General features: G+C 53.1%; 9 protein-coding genes across 9 annotated transcripts; 5 read left to right on the top strand and 4 right to left on the bottom strand.

Moving 5' to 3' along the window:
• Window positions 1-2,661: 2,661 nt before the first annotated feature.
• Window positions 2,662-4,464, top strand: PODANS_2_14090 (uncharacterized protein; the record flags this gene model as incomplete). Its single annotated transcript, XM_001903204.1, has 1 exon — window positions 2,662-4,464. The coding sequence occupies one exon, from the start codon at window positions 2,662-2,664 to the stop codon at window positions 4,462-4,464; it is 1,803 nt and encodes a 600-aa protein (XP_001903239.1).
• A 1,087-nt stretch (window positions 4,465-5,551) lies between these two features.
• PODANS_2_14080 (uncharacterized protein) lies at window positions 5,552-6,668 on the top strand (the record flags this gene model as incomplete). Its single annotated transcript, XM_001903203.1, has 2 exons — window positions 5,552-5,911; window positions 5,970-6,668. 2 exons carry the CDS (start codon window positions 5,552-5,554, stop codon window positions 6,666-6,668), a joined length of 1,059 nt encoding a protein of 352 aa, XP_001903238.1.
• Window positions 6,669-7,320: 652 nt separating this feature from the next.
• On the top strand, window positions 7,321-8,004 carry PODANS_2_14070 (uncharacterized protein; the record flags this gene model as incomplete). Its single annotated transcript, XM_001903202.1, has 2 exons — window positions 7,321-7,627; window positions 7,709-8,004. 2 exons carry the CDS (start codon window positions 7,321-7,323, stop codon window positions 8,002-8,004), a joined length of 603 nt encoding a protein of 200 aa, XP_001903237.1.
• Window positions 8,005-9,249: 1,245 nt separating this feature from the next.
• PODANS_2_14060 (uncharacterized protein) lies at window positions 9,250-10,446 on the top strand (the record flags this gene model as incomplete). Its single annotated transcript, XM_001903201.1, has 1 exon — window positions 9,250-10,446. One exon carries the CDS (start codon window positions 9,250-9,252, stop codon window positions 10,444-10,446), a length of 1,197 nt encoding a protein of 398 aa, XP_001903236.1.
• Window positions 10,447-10,680: 234 nt separating this feature from the next.
• Window positions 10,681-11,517, top strand: PODANS_2_14050 (uncharacterized protein; the record flags this gene model as incomplete). Its single annotated transcript, XM_001903200.1, has 3 exons — window positions 10,681-10,919; window positions 10,974-11,196; window positions 11,248-11,517. The coding sequence occupies 3 exons, from the start codon at window positions 10,681-10,683 to the stop codon at window positions 11,515-11,517; spliced, it is 732 nt and encodes a 243-aa protein (XP_001903235.1).
• A 731-nt stretch (window positions 11,518-12,248) lies between these two features.
• PODANS_2_14040 (uncharacterized protein) lies at window positions 12,249-13,088 on the bottom strand (the record flags this gene model as incomplete). Its single annotated transcript, XM_001903199.1, has 3 exons — window positions 12,249-12,422; window positions 12,547-12,739; window positions 12,817-13,088. 3 exons carry the CDS (start codon window positions 13,086-13,088, stop codon window positions 12,249-12,251), a joined length of 639 nt encoding a protein of 212 aa, XP_001903234.1.
• A 560-nt stretch (window positions 13,089-13,648) lies between these two features.
• On the bottom strand, window positions 13,649-16,515 carry PODANS_2_14030 (uncharacterized protein; the record flags this gene model as incomplete). The annotated part of the gene is made up of 2 exons (XM_001903198.1): window positions 13,649-14,477; window positions 14,534-16,515. The coding sequence occupies 2 exons, from the start codon at window positions 16,513-16,515 to the stop codon at window positions 13,649-13,651; spliced, it is 2,811 nt and encodes a 936-aa protein (XP_001903233.1).
• Window positions 16,516-17,924: 1,409 nt separating this feature from the next.
• Window positions 17,925-18,570, bottom strand: PODANS_2_14020 (uncharacterized protein; the record flags this gene model as incomplete). Its single annotated transcript, XM_001903197.1, has 2 exons — window positions 17,925-18,468; window positions 18,530-18,570. The coding sequence occupies 2 exons, from the start codon at window positions 18,568-18,570 to the stop codon at window positions 17,925-17,927; spliced, it is 585 nt and encodes a 194-aa protein (XP_001903232.1).
• Window positions 18,571-19,296: 726 nt separating this feature from the next.
• PODANS_2_14010 (uncharacterized protein) lies at window positions 19,297-20,610 on the bottom strand (the record flags this gene model as incomplete). Its single annotated transcript, XM_001903196.1, has 2 exons — window positions 19,297-19,877; window positions 19,941-20,610. The coding sequence occupies 2 exons, from the start codon at window positions 20,608-20,610 to the stop codon at window positions 19,297-19,299; spliced, it is 1,251 nt and encodes a 416-aa protein (XP_001903231.1).
• Between the last annotated feature and the right edge of the window lie 748 nt (window positions 20,611-21,358).

Below are 21,358 nucleotides of genomic sequence, written 5' to 3'. Positions count from 1 at the left end.
AGCTTGTCTCATGTCTCACCACTGGCTCTGCGTGGCTGTGTGTGACTTGCCGATTCCTCCAGTCTGACAGGAGTCAAAGATGATGAGATCCGACAGTCACCGCCGTCATCATGATATCTCCAATCACAAGCAATGCCATCTTGCCTCGTTGGTGCTGTTGGAAGAAAAGCTTCAGCCCGACGGATATGGAAAGGAAAATGGAATGGACAAATCACCAAGCCCTCCCGCCAAGCCCTCCCCGTGGCCGTTACAGGATCCCATGCTGCACATCTTTTGTGGAGACGACGATGGCTTCCCGGGAAGACTTCCACAAAGACATGGATTGTTAACGACAGATGGTCCAGATTCGGAAGATCAACCAGCAAGCCGCGGAAGGGTTCATGCTGAGGAGCCGAGATCTGTAGTAGCGTTTTCTCGGTGTCCTATGAGATCTGCGAAGATGGCCGCCGAAAAGGCCAGTAGTAGCTATTTGGGAGACTACATGGCTCCAGGTTGCCAAACGGCCCCGGGACAGGCCAACGAGCGGTGGTTGAGTAACGGCGACCGCCTTTGGCGCAACCAGCCACCAGCAGATCGGAGAAGTCTTCCATGAACATGCTGCTTTTCTGTCGAGTGAACAATCCAGTGGCCAGTCATCCGATCACTGCCGCCGATACCACTTGTTGATGCAGGCGTGCAAGACGAAGGGGGAATGGCAAGGGTTCGATGTCGCCTTGAGTCACTGGGCCTGGCGCGAGACTCTGGAGGGTTTTCTGGTAGCGGCCCATGATTGGTTCAATATCAAGCAAGCGAAGACAGCTCTTAGCCTGATCAGGCATGGAGGAATTGAGCTGGCTGCTCCCTGCGTCTTGCTGGATATCATCGAGGTACGGGAAGGAGCATCGGAAGCTAGAGCTGTGCTAAGAGTTTTGCTGGGAGAATACGAGCAGAAAAGTTAGCGAATGAAGCGGCACAGATATCGCGAGGGTAAAGGTGAATCGGGCTGCTTACCTCACCCACCAATTGCGCGCAGTGATTGGCTGAGAAGGCCCACTCTCAGTTTCTGCAAGGCCCTGAGTTCCCGCGGTTCCAGTGGCTGCTTCTGCTCAATCACGGTGGTCTGCTATCCGCTCAGACAGGGCATGCTCCCCTGCCGCAGGCTAAGACGATGGACCAGTAGAAACAGAGCATTGCATGCTGGGGCCCCGCCCGCTCTCCCTGTTCGATCCATTCTCCAATCCTCCACTGCACCACCCACCTCCAGCTGCGCACCAGGCGGCCAGTCGTTCCAGGGCAGTTGATATCTCCTTTCCTGTTGCTCTGCTCTCGTCTTCTCTTTTTTCCTTTCTGCAACGCCAGCAAACCGCCCTTCCTTTTCACCCTCCCCCTCTTCCTCTCTTCGTACCGCCGTCCTTGTGTCGGTGTCACCGTTGCCCGTCATTGTCGTCGTTGATTGAGAATCCATCCATTTTTTCTTCACCGCGCATTCTCTCGACCTACACAGAGCACAGCACAGTTTCGCCAAAACAGCACCAAAAAAAGAGAAACACCACAAAAAAAAAGGAGAAGTGAATATAGGCAAAGGAAAGGATCCGGAAAAGCGCGCACATCAGCATCACCTGCACCGAAAAACTACTTTTAATCCTTGTATTTTATTTTTGCGCCCGCTTTATTCCACTTCGTCGCCGCCATCGCAAGCCTCGGTACCTTTTGGGCAGCCATCATCAATCTCTTCGACAACTCCCACTATCATAACCAACTTAATTCGCTCAGAGGGTGATATCGCAGCAGCAGAAAACGAAAGAAGAAGCAAGACAAGACAGAGTACAGCACAGCACAGCAGCACCAGAATCTGGGAACACAGGATAAAACCTTGTTCGCATCTTTGCACCTCCTGGAAAGAAAGGAATAAGCTGGTGGATTTCCCAACGTCTTTGACTCGTGTCTGCGGGTGTCCCACACAAAGCGCGCAACCCCACGTGTTACCCGGATTTGGACGCGCCGGTCTCCAGCCTGTCTGCTGACTGTGGGCTCCCCTCCCATCGCCACCGCCTGTTAAGCCAGAACCGCACTGGGCTTTTCCAGCACCTACTTCCTTCAGCGTACCCTTCACCTTCCCTCCGACAAAAAAACCCGCCTTTTCTCTTTCCCCTCTGTCCGCGCTGGCTTTGCCCGCTTTCTCTGACGCCCTTCCGCTCATTCAGCATCACAGTCTTTTTTCCTTCGTCTTCCCCATCGACAACTGTTAATTCCAAACCATCAGCACCGTCTGTCTTATTGGACTTGGCTTTTTCTTCTCTTTCGGGACCAGCATCTTTGCATCATCTTTTTTTGCACTTCCTCCACGAGAGAGGAATAGATCTCATCGCAGAAAGTTAAACGTTCGACCACGTCTCTCTCTTCTTGCGACCTTTGGCATCATCAGTATATGCTTCTTAATTTCTAACTTTGACTTGAACGTTTCTACGCAACCTCGTCCTCGTCCTCGACCTCGACCGGGCTTCGATTTCGATACCCACCACCACTTCGAGCCAGAGCGATCGCGCCAGGCAGTTCAAAGCTCCATCCTTTCAGCACATCGGCTCTTTTCGCCAGTTTCGATATCCGACTCGTGCTATCGCGTAAAGAGAAAGCCTTTCCCAGCTCTCTCCAGACATATTTTTGAGTCCATACCACGTTGTAATGGGCCCTGGCGGTCTCGCTCAAATGTCTCACCCTCCCTACAACACCACCCACGGCCTCGGCATGGCTTCCTCTGGACTGGCGTCCCGCCGTGGCGGTCAAAATCTCAAGCCTCTCTCGTTCGAGGGTATGAAAACCCCAACTGAGCAGGATAACGGCCTGCCGACTCCCCGCACCAGCCGCGGCCATCTCCTCGCCGGTCTTCGCACCGCACCCAAGTCGGCTATGGCCTCCAGCTTCCCCAACAACGGTCCCGCTTCACCGACCGTTCAAGGGCCAGCCGGCCGGAACAACCGCAACTCCATGGGCCCCGGTATGTTTGACAACATGTACGGCGGACCTAAGACGTCGATACCCCGGTTCGGCGGTGCCCACCAGCAGCAGGTTCAGCAGGCTCAGCAGCAGCAGGCCTACAATGTCGGTGGTGGTGCTGGTGGATATTCGCAGCAGCACTACACCACAGAGCAGATCCTGGCCCCGCCTCAGATCCAGCTTGATGATGTCTCGCAGGACCAGCTTGACCCCAACATCCATGCTCAGCTGCTGTACACCAATGCCTACCTCTCGGAGCAGCAGCAACGTCTACAGCAGCAGCTTAAGGCTTTGCAGGCTGCCGCCCAGCAGTTTCAGGGGCTCAATCTCAATGCTCAGGCTCAGCTTATGCAGCAGCAGAACTCCATGATGCAGCAGCAAGGTTTCCCCAACATGTACCAACAGCAAGCCCAGCTTCAGGGTATGATGGGCCCAACCACTCCTGACGCCAGCAATGTCTACTATGACCCCCGCACTGGTCAAATCTACATGGACCCGACCCAGGTGCAGGTACAGGCACAGCTTCAAGCGCAGGCTCAGGCCCAGCTCAATGCTCAGTACCTCCAGCAAGCCCAAGCGATGCAGGCGGCCATGCAACAGCAACAGCAACAGCAACAGCAAGCCGGTCCTGGCGCCCCTCGTGTGCAAGTTTCCCCCCCTCCCGAGGCGAGAAACAGCTTCCGCAGCCCCACGCCCCCTCGTCGCTACGATTCGCCCCTTGTTGAGAACCCAGCACCGCTGCCCCCTCCGAGCGCCAATGCCTTCCGTCGTGGCCATAAGAAGATCCCTTCGACTGTGACTCCAAGTGCCAGCAAGACTTCTCTGACTATTTCGACTGGTGACGAGCCGCTCAAGACTGCGGCCAGCAGTCTCAAGACGGGCTCGTTTCCGCCTATGACCCCTCTGACTTCCGGCTATGGCCCTGGCCAGGCTCGTGCTGGAGAGCACCCTGTCCGCCAACCCCGGAACCCTCCCTCGCTTGACGAGCTCAAGTCCAAGCCTACTGCCAAGCACGACGGAAGCAAGAACTTTGTGACTCGCACCCGGCGTACCGTCATCAGCAACATTGTTCGTGCTGGCATGGAGCGCCGCAAGGAGGCTCGCGGTTCCGGGAGCGTTAGCCCTGTTTCTGAGAGTGCCGAGGAGACGGTTGAGACACCCGTCACCGACAATGACAGTGATTCGGGCCGCAGTGGATCGGGCAGCCTGGTTGAGCGTGATGATGCCGAGTGCAGCCTGCCCAGCTCGCGTACCAGCACTGGCAGCTGGGGCGCCATTGGTTCCGATCGTCCCAGCTCCCGTCAGAAGTATGAGCGTCGTGGCCCCGACAGCGCCTCGTCATCGGATAACGAGGGTCTCCGCGACTCGGGCAGCTTTGCCAGCCTTCTCAAGAACAGCTCTCGCCGTGTCAAGCCCGATACTGTCGAGGGTCAACGCAAGGCTGCCATGCTTGTTCTCACCAGCTCCGAGAAGCGCAAGCTTGTTGTCTGAGTATGTTTTGTTTTTCACAGGCCGACACTACGAAGGAGGAATAATGGACATCGGATAACAACATCTTTACGCTAATTACGATCATGCCCTACGGTTTCCTTCTTACGGCCGGTGATGAGGGCCGTTCGTGACAGGATCGGCGTGCCATCCTCACGTCGGTGAATCAATTCCGGACGGCTTCATGACGTTTTTTTTTTCGCCTTTGCGTACGGGGATGACCGGGAAACTGGGGTTTTGCTTCGATGCTTGGGGTGGCGTGAACGTTTTCGTTTCATATTCACTTCTTGCAACATGATTTTGGCTGGGACTGGGTTGGTGCATTTTCGGGACAAGTACTTACTTTTGACGCTTTCGATTCGTTCTCGACATTGCCTTGAGCCGTGTCACATAGTTTTGCGTTGGTGGATTGTTGCAACGGTTCATTTCATTGCGCTCATTTTCCCCGACGTTTACGACTGCGCCCGTTTCTTTGTCGATTTTGGACGGTGATCTACATGGCCTGGGAACAGGCAGGCCGGAGCTTTGGAGTGAACCGTGGGCCAGTTGAGTTGGAGAGATTGAGGAGAATAGCCATGGCTATTTGGTCATGATGCTTGGAGGGCAACGGGAAGGGTGAATCAAGCAGGGGAAAAAGAAGGGGTATGGTTCACTTTTGTCGCTGATTTTTCCACGCCAGCACGTCTGTGCTGATTCTGCTTCGGGGAAACAGCCGATGGTCAAGGTTAATCAGGCAGAACGAGGCAGAGAATTTGTAGATAGGATATCAATCAACTTAAGTCTTTACACATACTTCACTCTTCACTCTCGGTACCGGGGCAGCCGATTGCCGTATCTAAAGTCCGGGAAGGCGGGGTATTTCCCAGATGCCCCGCTGATGCCGGCCGCGAAAGCCGACGCTTTTGCAAAGCACCTCTCACCTATGATGTCGTGCTCCGAGAAAGCGATTGCAACTTGTTTGTCGGACATAGCATATCGCCGAATGTGTGTTTCCCATGCTTAAAGCTGTTGCTCACTTTTTCTTTTTTCCCTTGCTTTGCTGGCTCACAAACCTCTCATAAAATTCCAACAGCAGAGAACAACAACAAAAATGTCACCTCTCATCACTTCCACGGGCAAGCCCCGCGTCATTCTCGGCTTGATGACCTTTGGCCCAGATGAGGAAACCGGCGCCAGAATAACCGACGTGGGGGAGTACAACCGCGTTCTGGACCTGCTGCAGAGCAGAGGTTACAACGAGGTCGACACAGCGAGGCTGTACATCGGGGGCAAGCAGGAAGCCTTCACTGCGGAGACGAACTGGCAACAGAGGGGGCTGACTCTGGCGACCAAGGTGGTGTACCCCAAGGATGGAGGAGAGAACACCAAGGAGAAAGTCCAGGAAAGCGTGGCCATCAGCTTGAAGGAGCTGAAGGCTGAGGCGGTGGATATCTTGTACTTGCATGCTGCTGTAAGTTGAGCTTGTAGATCGGGTGCCTGTCGGTGCATCATGCTGATCCAACGGACAGGACCGCTCCACTCCCTTTGCGGAAACACTCAAGGCCATCAACGAGCTTCACAAAGCCGGCAGGTTTGTCACTTTTGGCATCTCCAACTTTACCGCCTTCGAGGTTGCCGAGATTGTCCTTACGTGCAAGTACAACGGCTGGGTCAGGCCAACCTTGTACCAGGGCATGTACAACGCCATCACTCGCTCTCTGGAGCCCGAGCTGATCCCCGCGCTGAGACGCTACGGCCTCGATCTCGTGGTCTACAACCCCCTCGCCGGCGGTCTCTTTTCGGGCAAGATCAAGACCAAGGACTTTGTGCCTGCCGAGGGGAGGTTCAGCGACAGCACCACCACGATGGGCAAGATGTACCGCAACAGGTACTTCAAGGACTCCACCTTCCAGGCGCTCAAGATTGTGGAGGAGGCGGCGGAAAAGGCGGGCATCACGCTCATCGAGGCGGCGTTGAGGTGGGTGGTGCATCACTCGGCGTTGAACATCAAGGCCGGGAACGACGGGGTGATCATTGGGGTTAGCAGCTACGAGCAGCTGAATGGCAACTTGACGGATCTGGAGAAGGGACCGTTGCCGGAGGAGGTGGTGAAGGCGTTTGATGAGGCGTGGAAGGTGAACAAGGCTGATACGGTGAACTACTGGCACGGGGAGGTCAAGTATGGGTATGATACGAGGGAGGCGCTTTTTGGAGCTGGTGCTAAATAACTGGGTCACTACAAGCAACCCTTTCCGTATGCAGGGAAACTTTAAATCGACATCAGTTGTTTTGGCTGTTGTTCAGAGGTCCATAAGGGCACCATGGCTGGAGCTTATGACAACGACAGCTAGGGCAAAGTCCAGCATTCTTGTCGTAAAGGTAGCACTTGAGCACCTTGTCCACCCTCGGACTGCTGTCTTCCCAACGCAAATTAATCCGAAGACAGCACAAGTTCTAGCGGAATCCGAGCTCTCGCTCTGGCTACCAGATCAGGGATCCAGCTGTAGTGCACCCTGACAGAGCTCCGTTGGGTGGCAGTGCCCTCTTATTGGCCACCAAAGGTGTCACCACGTCCGAAATGTTGACAGCACGCACTCCTCAGCCCTACACATTGGCACCGTCATAGTTCATTGTTGGTCCCAATAAACAAGAAGTGGCGTTGAAGAAAGCCCAGCGCCAAGAGTGTGCCGCCTTTTGCACTGCCTCTTATTTCCATTGAACTGTACCCACAGAACGTGATGTCCAGTTGAGATCAACATGGAGCACAACTTATAAACCCATTCAATCGTCCAGAACTTGGCAGTTATTTCTGAGCTTCAATTACATTCCCATTGTGTCTATTCTTTGCCCTATTGGACTTGCTTACCATCAACCACCAAAATGGCCTACCAACTACCCCCCTTACCGCAGCCCATCGCGGTGTTCGACCAGTTTGTCGCTCGGCAAACCGAAACACTGGTCATCAAGGAGAAGTTACTCGACAGCTTTGACATCAAGACACACACAGGGCAACCTGTGCTTCGAGTTCAGGGTCAGCTGCTGTCTATGAGAGGACGAAAGACGGTCACGGATTTGGGGGGTGCTCATCTATTCGACATCGTCAAGGAGATGCTCCACATACACGCCACATTTGCTGCAAATAGTCAATCTGGGGAGAGGCTGTTGGAGGTGAAGAGTGGTTTTGCTTGTAAGTTTTGACCAAGAGTTGCTTGCTGTTCTGCTTCATCAGGTAAGGATCAAATGTTGACGGCTATGGGGTGATAATTAGTGGTCGGTTCCAAAGCTAGAGCAACATTTACAAACAGGCGAACTGGCCAGCCTGTCACTCTTTTTATGAAGGGCAACTGGATTGACACGTCGGCGGATATTGTTGATGAGGCCACTGGCGCCGTGGTTGCGAGGATTGACCGCAAGTTGTTGAACATGAGGGAGGCGTTTCTTGGTCAGCAGACGTACCACCTCACGGTTGCGCCAGGGGCTGATATGGCTGTTCTGGTCGCTATTTGCATTGCCCTTGATGAAAAGAACAATGAGGGACAGGGTGGGTTCTGCACAGTGATGTGATGGGGAAGACGAAGGAAGGTGGTGGTGGATTGGTTATATGCATTGCTACAGAATTTATACCCCCTTTTGTTTTCTTTCTTGTACCTGATTAGAACAAAACGCATCTGCCAACATCAGGAACCCATCTCATCTTTGCTGACCTAGTTACCTTGGGAAGTGTCAGCAGCTTTGAACATGGGCACGAGCACTCACAACCCAAACAATGACATCACCCGGGGGGCTTACAGTCTGGAGCAGCACCACAGATTGCCACTGATCTCCAAGAATCGCTCAGACACTTTGTCATCGTGACGGAATCTTAGCCTACAGCTTGCCATCACCAAGTCAACCGCCATGGTCTTTTCTAGAGCCAGCCACTCGATGCTGCCAGAGCTCGTGGGATGACCTGCTTTGACGCCTTCAAACCGCCACGATGTCAATACACGCAAGTCCACTCGAAGACAGCCAGGACAGCGTTGCCCAGATACGACCGCCACCACCCAAGGCCGACAACTGGCGAGACGCAGTCTATTTCTCCACTATAATTCGGCACAGTTCCAAAATCTACGAGTTCTTTGGGATCTCGAGATCCTCAATATCATCGTCCCTAACTCCACCGACCACTGTTTTCATGTCGGCTGCCCTCACACATCAGGACACCCCACAAAATGGAACTGGCACCCCAACGAGCACAACCATGAGCGGCCTCCTCCCCATCCAGACCGGAAGCACCCCCACAACGCAAAGTTGGCAGAGCCCCAAAAGTGATACGGGAAGCTATCCTAGCTCGAATGGGGCTGTTGAGATCGCTAGAGGGCAACCGCCAGAAACCCAACGCCAGGAAACTGAGAGTCCAGTGCTTCCAAAGGTTAGGCGCCATGGCGTGTACGGGATGGACAGGTTCAAAAGTGGCTTCAAATACGAACCAGATGAGCCCGGGCGAGCACAGGCTGGCGGCATTTTCCCGACTCGCACGATATCACGCACCCCGACAGCGACAAGCAGTAGACATGCTAGCATCACTCGACAGCGGTACACGTCTGATGCGACGCAGACGCTGATGGATGTGGAAAAGACGGAAAGGGTGAGGGCAGAGTCTTTGAGGAGGCCGAGCCTTCATCGTCGGTGGGGGAGCCTTTTGCAAAGCGCTTCCCCTCTGTGGTACGGATTCCCAGATTGTGTGTGTTTGTTCTGGGAGAATGACGGCTAACTCTGTTTGATCTTTGACTTAGGTTCGCCACGCCAGCCTCCCTCGCGCTGCTGGCGATGATTATGCGCCTTCTTCCCAGGATATCGATCGACTTTCAAGGCCTCAGGACGATATCCGACGTTTTCTTCATGGGGGATTTGATCTTGTTTTCGATAGCCACTCCCTTGTTCCTCCTTCGAGTGGGGTTCTATCCCCGGCGCAATCTGTCGCTCCCGATCATTGAGCGCGATTCCCTTCAGTTTGCCTACCTTCCGCTCTGGGCGACTTCGTTCCTGGGTCTGGTCATGTTTGCGGGGTTTGTTGTCGCCGAGGGGAGAGTCCACCCGGCACCGGGGTGGGGCATAGCGGTGTATGTTTGCTGGTGGATAGGAATGGTGTGGGCTGTGGCGACTGGCTTTGCCATCCTCACGGTTCTCATGTCGAGCAGCAGCGTCAAATCCAAGACGGCGCACGGCAGGTTTGCGCCTCTGCTGGCCGTGTTGGGGGGTGTCACTGGCGTTGCGACTGGTGCGCTGATTGGGGCGGCGCTTTGTCTCCCTGGAGTCGGGGTGAGGCCGGAACAACACAGGATATTTGACGACAGGCTGGCTGAGCCGGTGATTTTCTTTTCGATTTGCGCCGTGGGGGCCGTGTTGGTTTTGACGATGATTGTCTACTCGGTTTTGATGCATGAGCTGCTGCTGGTGACCGGTTGGCCACCACCGGAGCTGACGACGGCCATATTCTTCTTCATAGGCCCTCTCGGCCAAGCAGGAGCTGCGTTGCTCTTCCTTGGGGACGCTGCTGGCAAGGTTGTTTTTCCGCCGCCAGCAAACTACGGCTCTGATTTAGGAGGCGTTGTTCCCACGGCAACGGATTCAGGGGTTAGTGGAGACGATGGCGTGGCGCCAGCAGGGGGCATAGCGATACAGCACAAACTGAGCCCGTCCCTGGCGACTTTGCCCTTGAACATGATAGGGTTGACATTCGCCTTGCTTCTGGCAGGAATGGCCATCACTTGGCTGGTACTTGCGTTTATCAACCTGCTTCACCGCATGTCCAGGCGCGAACTGTACTGGAATTCGAGCTGGAACGGCCTCGTTTTTAACATTGCCACCATCTCCATCACTTCGCTCTGGCTAAGCTTGTCGTTGGAGTCGCCATTCTTTCGCATTGCGACTTGTATCTTTCTGATACTCTCGCTGTTAACTCTACTGGGTAATCTGGTGTTTCTCGTGTGGTTGGCTATCAAGTGCGGGTATTGTGTTAGGTGATAGGGGAGCATGATTCACTTGGATATCTTGTCGATATTAGTCGTCTCCGAATTAGTATACCTAGGTAGGTACTTACTATGACATTGAATCTGAGGTTACACTCAATCATGATTGGTTGCATCAAAAGCGGAAAAAATCAACTGGGGGTTATAGGCAACGGAACTCTTCCATTGTTTCTCACCTTGCGGGGCAACACCGAACAATTTCATCGTCACCGCAACCAAACTTATCATCATGAAACTCGCCGTCGCCGGATCAACAGGTTTCGTGGGGGCTGAGGTTATCCGTCAAGCCCTTTCCGATCCACAAATCACATCTCTTGTCGCGCTCGGCCGGCGCCCAGCTACCACTCCCCAGAACCTCGGACCAACTGCCGACGTCAGCAAGCTCAAATCGGTCATCATCGATGACTTTGGTGCGGACTACCCGGACAGTGTCAAAGCAGAGCTCTCCAACGCCGATGCGTGTATTTGGTATGTTCTTTGGGTAGGTCATGTATTCGTTGTGTTTCAAGCTAATAGACCCAGGACGATCGCCATCACGCCGGCGAAATCCAGGTCGTACCCCTGGGAGCAAACAGTCAAGGTCTGTCGCGACTACGCCATCAAGGGTATCGAGACAATCAGTCAACTGTCGCGCAACAATGCAAACGGCAAGCCCTTTCGGTTCGTGTACATTAGTGGGTACAACTGTGAGCGAGACCAGACAAAGAAGCCCATGTGGCTTCTGCGAGATTACCTGCTGATGCGTGTACGTTTGTCATCCTCTGGTTCAATTAGGTATTTACTAACATCACGTTAGGGGGAGGCCGAGTCGCGCATTCTGGAGTTTGCACAGAAGTCCCATGGTGCCGTGGAAGTCCTTATTGCAAAGCCGGGCCTGATCATGGGGTATGGCAGCATTGTACCTGTCGTTCAGCGAGTTTTGATGACGGCGGTTGGGATACCCAAGATTGCTGTTGAAGAGATAGCAGCTGGGTTGTTGGATCAAGTTGAGAATGGGTTTGAACGAGACACGTTGATGAGCGAAGATTTGTCGAGGATTGCCGCGAAGAAGAGGGGAAAGAAGTGATTTCTGGTGTACAGCTTCTCAGGGTATCAGATGCAAAACACATTTCATTTCATCCTTCCAGGATATTGCGGTGCAATTTTCTTCTGTCCATCTTAGAACCATTCACTCTGTTGGAAGCAAGCCCATATCCAAATGGGAAACCCTGAATGCCCTCAAAGCTTCTCTACCTCGGCCGATACGAAAAGAAAGCATCAAACTCATCTCCCAACCTTTATTCCCAACTCGTCGCGATCCAAGGGCGTGCTGTTCTACCTAAGAATGTAGGAACTAGATCCTGACGTACAAGCACAAGAGCCTATCAACTCCAGTTAGAGACCAGGGTCTATCTAAAGAATAAGATGGTTATGGAATGTGCTTACCTTAAGACGATACCAATGGGTTGCGCCCACGCCCTATGTGTTGAAAGCATTTTAGCTCGGGCCTTCTGGTTCCAGGCAACATCAATGGGCACTTACTTCATTTCCCATGTACCCGTCAACCTCTTCTTCCACCATCACAGAGTCGAAGCCGGATTCAACGAGGATACTGTCCCGATCAAGCATGAGATCTTTGCCCACCACCTTTCCTTCCAAGTCAAGGAATCTTTTAACAGAATAGGTCGCGCCGTGGGGCGAGCGATCGTCGATTTTGTACAGAAGGCTCTTCGGCTTCCTTGATCGCATATGGATATCAATCCGATCAATATACCCACCATTATCATCATCATCCTCATTATATTCCGATTCATAAAATCATCCATGCAACTCCGATAATCTTGCTTTTCCAAGGAGAGCGACGAAGAGTTGGAATGGAAGCTGCTGAGAGAGATCTTTGAGAACACGGGCCTGTGCCGAGTCTCTATTCTTCAGGGCAGTGAGCGAGACATTGGCTTCGGTGTATTCATATTCCAGGATGTGATACACAGACTCCATGTCTTGAGAGTCCAGCCATTTCTGAAGAGCGACGCGAAGGGCTTGAGTTTCGGAAGCTAGGGAGTGGCGGCATGGGGCGCTCTGGCGTAGGATCGATGGCGAGGTTGTAAGTCAAAACTAACGATAGCCGGAGGTGACAGGTAGAACCTCGTGTGTCACGTCCGAATACCAGCAGATGAACAATTGTGCGGCTTCGGACGTTTTGTAAACCTTGCGGCTGGCCACAGTGTGTGGCTACCACGTCACCACCCTCATGCGCTGAAGGCAGGCAGATGACAATTGTGCCAAACATGCCGGGTATCTTTTCGGTGCTGTGAAGAAAATCACTTATCAGCGACAACCCCCCCAAAAGATTATGAGCAGGTGATATCATGAGACTTCAGGTTACTCGGTGTGTGGTTTGAAAAGGGCACCCTTCTCGTAGATGAGCATTTTGTAAAGTTCAGCTCTAATGGGTGCGTCGATGCCCAGTTCCTTGCCGATCTCGGTACAGGTGTCGTTGAGGTAACCTGGCCATTCTGTGTTCCGGAGCTCAAACTGCGTAGGGCCCAGCTCCCGCGTGTTGCGAACCGTCGTATCAACCAGAGTCTCGTTTCCCTTGCCATACGGGGCTTGCCGTGCGCGCTTGATCAACTTGCCTGCCTGGGAAGACAGAAGCATTTTCACATGTCCAACATTACGAACGCAGATGCCAGCAGGGGGGTGGGTCGGAAGTTGGTCGCAAGTAGCAAAGCATCCCGCTGGCTGGATGGTTTTGAGAGCAGCAGTTAGTTGTGCTTTCCGCGCTTCGTACTTGGGAGCGACAGGAGACGGGGAGTGCCAGTGGGGTCCTGGGAGTCGAAGTGGTTGAAACTCGCCATTGTCGGATGTTGGAGTGATCAGGGGGTGTCGTTGAACGCGCTTGGCGATGGATTACTTGAGATTAAGTAGGTGGTGCTGTGGATTGATCTTTATGGGTAAAAGCGCGATGGTGGAAGTGCTCCTGAGCGCCATTGTTTGTTTTCATTGATGTTTCCAATTAACAAAGTCGTACAGTCAGGCAAACACAGTTGTTGCAATGTGGAACAAACTAGGGTTAGGAAATACCTTTGTATTGCATTGGGTTCAAAAAAGAGAGCAACAACATGCTTTCCAGGCTGGTTTCAGATTATCACTATTGCTTCTTCTCATGATCAAGACTGTCTAATCTCCCCCGCCAACGTTCACCTCACCGTTGATCCTTATCGAGCAGCAACATCTTGAATACGACCATCATCATCGACCCTAAACAACGCTAGTGCCATAGCATCCGAAAACATTGACCCAGGAGGCCGCTTGACGCTCAACATTCTCGTCAAGTTGATGGCGGGGTCTGGTGACACTGGGCTGACAGCGATTGGGCCCGGTGACCTCGAACGCCTAGCAGGAGACTGATATCTGTCTCCATTGCCACCCATACAAGGCACATCCAGATTCTGGGACAGATTTGGATGCCTCCAGCGGTCATTAGAACTCACTGATGAGACAGGCGATGGCAGCACCCTCTCTTTCACGGCACTTCGCCTGCTCAAAGTGCCTGCAGATCGCTGCACGTTACCACTGGAATTGGTGATCCCAAGGCCGCCGTTCATGCTCAGACCTTCCATCTGGGCAGCCATATTCCCCATCTCACCCGGGGGCGACAGTGACCGCTGTGGGCTGAGGTCCCTTCCCCTCATTGGCGATTTCGATCTTTGTGCGTTCATCCTCATATTCTCGTACAAGTTTGCCGGTCCGGGGGAGGCTCCTCGAGAGGCGTCCTTCTTTCGACTGTCTCTGTCCAGCAACTTCCAAACGCTTTCGAGCCAGGCGACTTTCTCCATGGGTTTAGTCGAGCGAATGGGGAGAACCTCGGCGCCTGTCATTTCGCGAGTCGGCCAGGGGAAACTGACAGCCATCTCACGAAGGGTCTGGCTGTGAAGCTGCCGAAGAACGATGCGGATCTGTGGTTCGATGTTTGCCTCGGGAGGGAAGTGCCAGTCGCGACGTTGCTCAAGACGGCTAGCAATCTGTACCATGGCTCCTACCAACCTGCAGTATAATGTTAGCAATCTCGGTCAAACGACCAGGGGAGCCAGGATTCTTACCACTCAATAGCAACCTCGTCAGGAACAGACCTGGCCTTGTCCAACAGCCAACCCAACATCTCGGGCGAACCTGACAGATTCAGGATAGGGATACTCCGCTTGTCGTGTTCCCGATTCTGGAGTTTCATGATGAAGTCGTTGTACTCCTTCATGGCCTTCAGCTCCAAGCCAGCAAATTTGCCACCTCTCAGCGCATGGCAAATTTCATCACCAAGAGCGATACCAGCCTTGATGCCGCTGTTCAACCCACGACCTGGCCAAAAGTGCACAGTCATGGCTGCGTCGCCTGCTACAGCAACAAGAGCGTGAGGCCTTGTGACTGATGACGAGTCTGACAGCGGCAACATATGGACGCCTTCTCTCACCGCTTGGACCACGATGGGAATCCGCACCACGTTGATCACCTCGCTCTCCTTGAACCCGAACAGCTTGAGTCCATCTTCAACCGCTTTCCACAACGGCGAGTTTCGGTCCTCTGAAGGGGCAAACACCCTGCCCTCATCGAAGCCCTCGGGGATGCTTCCATCAAGTCTTCTCAGACAAGCCGGACGGCCAAAGTGAATCGGTTGTCCGTCGACGCTGACCATCTTGTGCCACTCCTCCTCGGTCAGTTGCATGTTGAGGTAGCCTCTCCCGTCATAATCGCTAGCGTTGAGCAAATACCTCGTCTGTCCCAACGTCAAAAACATATTCAGGGGTTGGCTCCACGGAAGCCCATTTCTCGCGCCCCTGTCAAAGGCCAAGCCCAGAGCATAACTCTTTCCCCTTTCTGTCTCGTACCCATCAAAATAACTCTTTCTAACCCACGACGCCGCGCCATCGGTACCCAACAGCACGTGGAAATCACCGCACTTCCCAGCTGCCAGCTCCTCCCTAGTCACACCCTCAGCATGCAAGTGAATCAACCCGGAAAACTCCTCCGTCTGGCAATGCTTGAGAAACCGATCCTCCACCTTTCTGATTTGGATATTGGCGCTCCCTGGCCAGACTCTTTCCGGCCTGCCCGCGAACAGAGCCTCATACGACCTTGGCGACAGAAGATTGGTGACGGTGTCCTGGAGTGTCACGACCTGGTCTCTTCTCTTGGCCGTGGCAGGGTAGTCAACCTTTCCTTCGGGGGTGATGATCCATCTCCTTTCCCAGACGTGGACTTCGACTTTGCCCCTGCCGCGCTCGGCGAGGGATATCGCGGATGCTAGGCCGGTGGGTCCGCCGCCGATGATGCACACCTTGAGTCGACCGGAAGGGTACAGCATCCTGATCAGCTCTCCGGGCGGCAGCGGGGAGAGGTTTCTTTGGAGGGCGGGGTCGAAAAAGAAATCTAGCACGGCTCGGGCACGGTCTGCGTACGGGTTCTCGGGCACGCGAGCTTTGAGGAGCATGTACCGGACGGCTTGGAGCAGCGGGGTGACGGTAAAGGACGCATGGCGGTTGCGGTAGAGTAGAGTCTGGACGGCATAGGCGAGAGCGGGAACGGTCCTGTTGTAAGAAGGGTCGGCAAGGATAGCTCTCAGCTTGTCGATGGCGGTAGTGTCGCCACTCATTGAGACGATTCGGAGGAGGAAGATGCGGGCTCGGTCGATATCCGACCGGGAGACATCTTCAGCTCCCCAGGCATCTTGGTACACTTTGGGAAACAGAATGGCGTCTTCCTCTTGAGGGTTTGCACCGTTGCTGGAGGGGCTACCGCTCGTTCCGGCTAGTGGGGTGGAAGAAGGTGTGATTTGAACAGAGGGAGGTGGTGATGAGAAGGGTGAAGAGGAAAAGCTCGCGCTGAGGCGGTCTCGCAACCTGGTACCGCTTGGGGGGGCCAGAGTCTTCCCTCCTCCCAACATCCTGGCTGTTGACTGGTGTTTGCGTTTGGATCGAGCTGCAAAAAAGGGCTGACCGTATTCGACCGAGGATAAAGAGGATCGAGGTGGTTGCTTTGGAACAGGATCTGTTGATGATGTTAATAATCGACTTGAGAACATGGTTGGCATCTTTGACGGTATTCCTTCTGCTGTTGTTCTTCAAGAGCACAATGTTGCTGAAAGAAACAGCTAGATGAGAAGAACAACTTACAGGGAGTGAGACTTGTTGGCTTAGGAGTCTTAACTACGTATTTCGCGATGTCTGTTGGGCTTGAAGCATCAACAGCTGGTTCATCGGGCTGGGATTAGATAGCGTCGTGGTGCCTGAAAATGCCAGAACAAATCAACACGCAGCGTGGCATGACCCAGAAGAGATGCTGTGGGTAAGGTGTCAACGACAAACAAAGCGCAGCAACAAAGCGGTAATCGTCTGATTTTCCACCACGGTTTGCGGCGTTCCAGAAAGACGGGGGAGCAGGCCTTATTATGGCCCCCTTGGTTGGATCTAGGTAGGTATGGCAACCATCGGGGACAAAGAAACATGCTGGGCTTCGCCTCAAACCCACCCATGTCCCAGCATCTGCAATGGATGGTTGGTCCCGGGCGGCAGTGAACCTCGCCAACCACCTTGGCGGGTATTGAGCCTTCCGGCTACATAGTGGCATCAATGCCGTGGATCAACGAGCATCTGACCGCCAAGCACCTGTCTCGATGCGAAGGTGGACATCGTTGTTGGGTTCGCAAGTCCGACGTAATTTGTGTGCGGCGTCAAGCATCGAGAAGTGGTTATCCAAAGATAAGATCAGGTGGGTAGCATCCAAAAGCTGGATGCACAGTCGAATGGTGGCGTCGACCAGTCACATAAGTGCGGCTTGCATTTGGCTGCGTGTTTGCCATGTCGGTGCAGTTCACCGCAAGACCTGACTGGATTTGATATTTGACAGGCGTTGATGGCTTTTGCCCGGGCTTTCTCGGGGAGGCAGGAAGGTTGCAACCAAGAGGGCAGCTGCTATGCTTGATGTCGAGATGGACTTGGCTTGAGAAGCGTTTTACCGCTTGAATGGTCATTTTTAGGTGCTGACCGTGCTCGGCTGACAACTGATGTAAAAAGGATAGGTATATCGGATAACCATCCTGTTGGCGCAATCCCTATTTTGGTGGTCTTGAATGGTCAACACAGGCGTTGACTCACCGGATGCATCAAGTACCGCGCCTATTTGCACCCCAGCGCTTAAATGTTCTAAATTTACTTGCGACCCCGCCTTCCCACAAAATATCTTCAAGCTACCTTGCAGGTCTCATCGAGCTACCAGCGACAGGCTTGTCGCTCTCCTCGAGTTCAAGACTCCCTGGCTCTTTCTCAACATTTTAACCATTGTCAAAGAGGACGGCATCCGCTACTACAATGACATGGGACACGACAAGAAACTCTCACTAGACAGATTGCTTGATTCAACATGCTAATAAATGATTTCTTCATTTTTTAGGTCTGTAACTACACCCCATTTTCCATTTCCCCATCCCTACCAACGTCCAATCTAGCACCTGGCGGTCTGAATGGCATACACAGTGGTGCACCCGATGTTGTTGCACGCGTTGGGATCAGAGCAAGGGAACGAAATGGCCGCCGTGGGAAGAGGACCGTCACATCCGCAAGGACGGGTCAGAACGGACGTGGTGGTGCACTGAGGGACGAAGCAGCTTCTGCACGCCGTGGCCGTCTGGGTGATCGTCGGGCAGGCCGCACCACACGGCTTGGTGAGAGTCGAAGTCGAGGTTTGCGTCACGGTAGCGGTGATGGTTTGCTTGACGGTCGATACAGCAGTGGTGGCGCTTGTGATGGTGCGGGTGGCAGTTGCCGTCGTGGTGCTGACGGTGGTGATGGTGCGGACGACAGTAACACTGACGGTGGAAGCTGGAGGAGCGGGAAGGGTGAGTGTTGACGTCGCTGTCGCTGTTGTGGTCTTGACATCGGTCTCGGTCTTGGTGACAGTAGCCGTCACAGTCTGTGTTTCTGTTGGAAGACCAGGCCGACCAGTCCTGACGGTGGATGGTGTCAGGGTAATTTGGCCGAGAATGCCGCTATGTTGTGGTTAGCAACGGGACAGTACAGTACTCGAAGGCTTGAGGGGTGGAAGCCTACCTGGCGGCGAGACCGAGGACAAGAACAACGTTGGAAAGCATTGTGAGTGACGGGAAAAAAGAAGAGATTGGTGGGTATCTCGAGACTTGCTTATCCTCACCTCACGATGCCACGCTTCCCAAGACTCTTATAGTTCGTGCAAACAACAAGACTACAGGCCGTCAAGCTGGGGTATGGAAGCGGACATCTTGGCAATGGTAAACAAGCTGACTTGACATATTGAATTATATTTCACGGAGCATCCGCATTCAGTCAACAAGGCACTCTTGTTTCTATAATGAGGTACGCAGGGAGCACTAAACGAGCCGGTATAACCTGGTCGTTGGGTTCTTGTTTATTTTCTGGTCTGCTTTTTGTGTGGAGTTTGGTCCAGATCGCACCTAGGAGGGAGGTTGAACCAATCGCATTTGCTGCTCTGGGGTAAGCTGTTGTATGCCGTCTATATTGCCGTTGCAACGACGACGCTGATTTTGGGCGAACCCTTTGCCAATACAATTAAGCGGTCAATATACCCGCTCCCGTTTCCAGGAACCACAACAGCGATTTAATCTTTAAGGTTGCTATAAATACTAATGCGACGAGGAGTTGCACCTTCCTGCAATCTACTGCCCGGAAGGGTCCGCGATACCGAGAAAATTCACACTTTGAGACCATCAGTTGGCTGGATAGATGCAACAACATGCTTTTCCCCCCGAAATCGGCATCTCTTTCCGGCAACTAATTCCATTAACGTGGGTTTATTAGTCACTCAAGATAGCTACCTTGTCTTAGACAAATTCCCCAGTCGCAAGGAGAACTTTGCCTTTATTCTCTGGTAAACTCAAGTCATGAGAGGAAGGGCGCTGCCATGCCATGTACGGTTGGCCAGCCATAATCAACCTCTGCCGCATCTCAGACTCTCTCGGTTCCATGACACCAGAACAGTCAACCAATGGGGGGTCGGGAATTTCCGGCCATTCAACAGGGTTTCGGGCCACCTCTTCTGTCTCCGGATCCTCCTCGGCAGCTTTACGGCGTTCGACCCATGCCTTGAGGACCCGGAGAAACTCGGAGACATCGGCGTCGAGATTCACTTCTGGGTCCTTTTCCCAGAGATCGGCAGCTAGAAGTTGGACTCCATCTATCTCATACGGGCTCTCACCGTCGAATACGTCGCCGAGACTCCGTGTGATAACGTCGAACATGGCAACGACGACGAGGTCAACATCGCTGATTTCTGGCTTCTCGCCAAGAGGAAACGCTGAGTTGAAGTCGAAGAGCAAAATGTTATCAGTTCTCTCGTCAATGAGGAGGTTCCATGACAAGACATCGCCGTGGACCACTCCCAATTCAAGATTCAAGAAGTCGACTGTCTATTAGGAAAATGTAAATGTCAGTATCGACGGGTCCATATCCCTGTGTAGGGCCAGACTAACCTCTATCAGCTGGTGCAAGTATTTCAATTTGAATAGCCGTGTCTTGGAATCGTCGAGAGTGCCACCTGGTATGAAGTCGGTGGTAAAACCAACGATCTTCTCAACACCCTTGACTGTCTCGGTGACGAGGCGATCAAACGACACAATGTTCGGGTGAGTACCGCGAGCGTGCATGCCAATGATGCAGTTGACTTCCTCCCAAAAGGCCCCAATGTTGTTTTCGTAGACAAGATACTTGAAAGTCGCCTCTTTCGTATGACCTTCGGGGATATCGTAGGCTACGCGGTCGACCTGAAGTCCGAGTCGGTCCAGCTCAACAAGGTCGGAACGGCGGACTGAGGGTAGGGCCGGGGGGAACTGGTCCCTTGTCCAATAGCACGGAATCATGGTATAATCCTCTTCGACTTCGGAGCCTTGATCGATGAGTTCATTGCCGTCAGGGCTGACCTGGATCCAGACCGAATCCGATCGTATGGCTCCACTGTCGACAAATTTCGCCATGATTTTGAATACGACATCCTCATCACTGGTATCCTCGTTCATGTATAATTTGATAGCGCGCCGCTGGTCAAAGTCGAAAACCAAGGCATATTGGCCTCTCGGTGTCCAGCTGGACTTGCTCAAAGTGAACCGCTGGTCTAGATCGCAATGCTCGAAGAAGGTCATGGCGCTTCCCGTAGGCAACCTGGAACTGAGGGATGGGTAAGATATGTAGCGTGCGAGTATCTAGCGATGAAATTGACGGTAGATTGTTGGATGTCTAAAAAGAGAGGCTTTGCGGCTCATATGTGATTGTTGAAGTAGGTAGGTAAGCTTGTGTGCACTGGAGGCTATTTTTAGCACGGCACATGACCTTGTAGCCTCGGACAATTCACTTGATTATGACCAAACACACCTCCTACACCTTGGACTGTCCAACAATCCTGGATATCTATCATCACGGCGGCGTTTGATGACTGAATGGGGCTAAATTGGACTTTTTTTCGAGTTGGCTGGTGGCCGCCTCACACCGCAGAAACACAGGAAAAGCTCAACAACTGCATCACAGCGCCGTATCGCCTTGTTTTGAATACTCGGGCATTTGGATACATGCTCGTAAAGCTGTGAGTGTGAGTACCTATTTTTGTATTGTCTAGGTAGTGTTAAAAGCGAAGGGGACTCAAGTTGGCTCTTGTTCACTATGAAAAGTGTTCTCCATGGGGATAAGGTACCTACATTGCCCTGTTTCAACACACCTCTTGAAACTTTCCCGTCAGAGAGGTCTTTTAATCCGCGCCAGATTATTATTCTGGTCATCAAGAATGGATGAGCGGCGAAGACCGCAAGGCCAACTTCAACACCGGCTTTCTTGTTTCAACCTGTGGTCATCGGCGATACGTGCTCACCTTCGTACGGGCAACCAACGGTTTTAGAC

The sequence above is a fragment of the Podospora anserina genome, chromosome 2 (assembly GCF_000226545.1).
Source record: "Podospora anserina S mat+ genomic DNA chromosome 2, supercontig 3".
In the NCBI taxonomy this organism is placed as follows: Eukaryota; Fungi; Ascomycota; class Sordariomycetes; order Sordariales; family Podosporaceae; genus Podospora; species Podospora anserina.
The sequence above is the reverse complement of the archived record's forward strand: the minus strand, read 5'-3'. Positions and strand labels throughout refer to the sequence as shown.